Consider the following 2,500-nt stretch of genomic DNA (forward strand, 5'->3'; position numbering starts at 1 on the left):
AATTCATTTCTGTTCATACTCTTTAATCCAAAAGTGATTGAAATGTTCCCACTCTTCACACCCCTCGTCACACACTCTTTGTCCTGCCTATTTCACCTGGGTCTCGAAGTCGGATTGATCGATAAATTGTTGACATCCCTACCTGTATGTCTAACCTACTCCACTTTGCCCTCTTCTCCTCCTCCCCCCCCCCCACCCCCCTTGCCTAGATCTCTATTGCACTCTGGAAGTGGACTCCTTCGGGTATTACGTGGGCAAGGCCAAGACCCGTGTGTTCCGAGACACCACAGAGCCGCACTGGAACGAGGTGAGTGTCTGTTTCGCTGCGTTTGGCTGTAACGAGGAATGCTAATTGGGTGCGCGTGTGCTTGTGCGCATGTGTGTGTGTGTGTGTGTGTGTGTGTGTGTGTGTGTGTGTGTGTGTGTGTGTGTGTGTGCGTGCGTGCCTCCCTGCATTCATGCCTGTGCGCGTGTGCAAATGGGGCCTGTTTTCACAGACCCTGGCTCGATGTTAACATCCCTCCACCCCCCAGGCTCTGAATGTAAATGTCAAATGTCTCGTAAAGCAAAACCATATTGCATGAGGAAAAATATACAAATCCTCAGATACAGAAATAGGCACAGTATGCCTGCGAGTGGTCTTGTGGTTAGCAGATTTGGACCTCCAAACACAACACCAGAAGGCTGTGCGTTCACGTTCAGCCTCTGCCACCATTGTGCCTTGTGAGTAAAGGTTTTTTAGTCATGCTGAGTTGGTCCCAGGATACTGTAGAGACTTTGCTGTGCCTCACCTGGGGGGAGAAGACATCTGCTAAATGACAAACACAGTAATGTCATGATGTAGGATAAACTGGAGAAGGCATTGGTCAGGAGCCAGATTGAAACACTGTCTGCTTTTATTTCGCAAGCGTGCCTGTTTGCTGTTCTTCTTTGTGATTAGGTTACATTCAGGCCCTCTGGTCTCAGGTTGGACTGATGGCCTCAAACACACGCACGCACGCACGCAGGCTCACATGCACATACACACACAGAGAGAGAGAGACACACACACACACACACACACACAGACACACACACACACACACACACACACACACACACACACACACACACACACACACACACACACACACACACACACACACACACACACACACACACACACTTGTTGCATTTTTACTGTTGCTACAGCACATTCATACTTGTACTTTGGAAACACATGCCAACATGCAGACATACATACAGACATTACATTACACTTAGCTGACGCTTTCATTTTATTCAAAGCGACTTACAACTATTATTTTTCAGGGTATTGGTTAGAGCAATGTGGGGTTAGGTGCCTTGCTCAAGGGCACTTCAGCCCTTGGATGGAGATGTAGGGGGGGATTCAAACCGGCAACCCCTAGATTGAAAGACCAACTCTCTAACCACTAGGCCACGGTTGCCCACAGACATGCATGTACAGTGTATACAAATACGCCTATAAATTTACAAAAATAGTGACACACACAAGCACACACACACACAAACACACACTCACAAGCTCACATTTTACATTTACATTTTACGTTTGTCTGTTTTGTTTGTTTGTTTGTTTGTCCTCTTGCGCTTATGGTGCTGCAACCTCCCTGTCTCCAAAACAAATTTCTCCTTGGTGGAGACTAATAAAGAAACCTCACCTAACTTAACAAACGTGTTGCTCTCTAATGGCGTCTTGTCGCTGTCTACGTCTGTGCCCACAGGAGTTTGAGATTGAGCTGGAGGGCTCCCAGTGCTTACGGATCCTCTGCTACGAGAAGTGCTACGACAAATCCAAGCTTAACAAGGACGACAACGAGATCGTGGACAAGATCGTGGGCAAGGGCCAAGTCCAGGTAAGAAAGAACAAACCTTCCCCTTCTATAGTTCATCATACTGTACAGTTCCTTGGAATTGCACTGGAGTGGGTTTGAGATCCCAGCTCCACCCAGCCTGAAGACCTTTCTGTTTTTGTTTGACCAAGTGCTTTTATACAAAGAACTGGCAGTTGATGTCCTTGCCCTTGCATACACCTTCCAGGCAGACATGTGTATGGGTGTACAGTACAATACAGCCAACTACACTCGCAGCCTATCCATGGTTAATCCCCATGGTTGATTCATAAACCACTCTCAAGGCCGTCTGAATGAGGCCTGAAGGCCTTTTATTTTAAGCGGCAGCCTGAGATAACCCCTTGGGGTGGTTTTCCCCAAATGACTCAGTGTGTATTGTTGTCCCAACAAGGCCACCGCCATCATCATCATCACAGAAGGGACGTCTGGCTCTGGCAGTGGTCACCCCATCTCTGCCGTGACGTGTGACAGTACCGTACCGTAGAGTGTGGTTGAGGCAATGTGGTTTGGGTTTTTAAAAAAAGCCAGAGAAGAAAAGACAGCCTCACTAAAGTTGGCTTTTCCCTCCCTTGTGTGGGAAAACACACCATTAAACTGTTGGCTTAAAAAAAAGCATAGAAAAAAGT

At 47.3% G+C, this 2,500-nt stretch overlaps 1 protein-coding gene across 5 annotated transcripts in view; it reads left to right on the forward strand.

The window, feature by feature from the left end:
* The window catches only part of abr (ABR activator of RhoGEF and GTPase), a 258,788-nt gene that overhangs the window by 186,357 nt on the left and 69,931 nt on the right, over positions 1 to 2,500 (forward strand). For all 5 annotated transcript variants that reach the window (XM_063204117.1, XM_063204118.1, XM_063204120.1 and 2 more), the window contains 2 exons: positions 210 to 307; positions 1,746 to 1,877. In XM_063204117.1, coding sequence (XP_063060187.1) covers positions 210 to 307; positions 1,746 to 1,877 — 230 coding nt within the window. The remainder of the gene's footprint in view (positions 1 to 209; positions 308 to 1,745; positions 1,878 to 2,500) is intronic.

This window comes from Engraulis encrasicolus, chromosome 7 (assembly GCF_034702125.1).
Source record: "Engraulis encrasicolus isolate BLACKSEA-1 chromosome 7, IST_EnEncr_1.0, whole genome shotgun sequence".
NCBI lineage: Eukaryota > Metazoa > Chordata > Actinopteri > Clupeiformes > Engraulidae > Engraulis > Engraulis encrasicolus.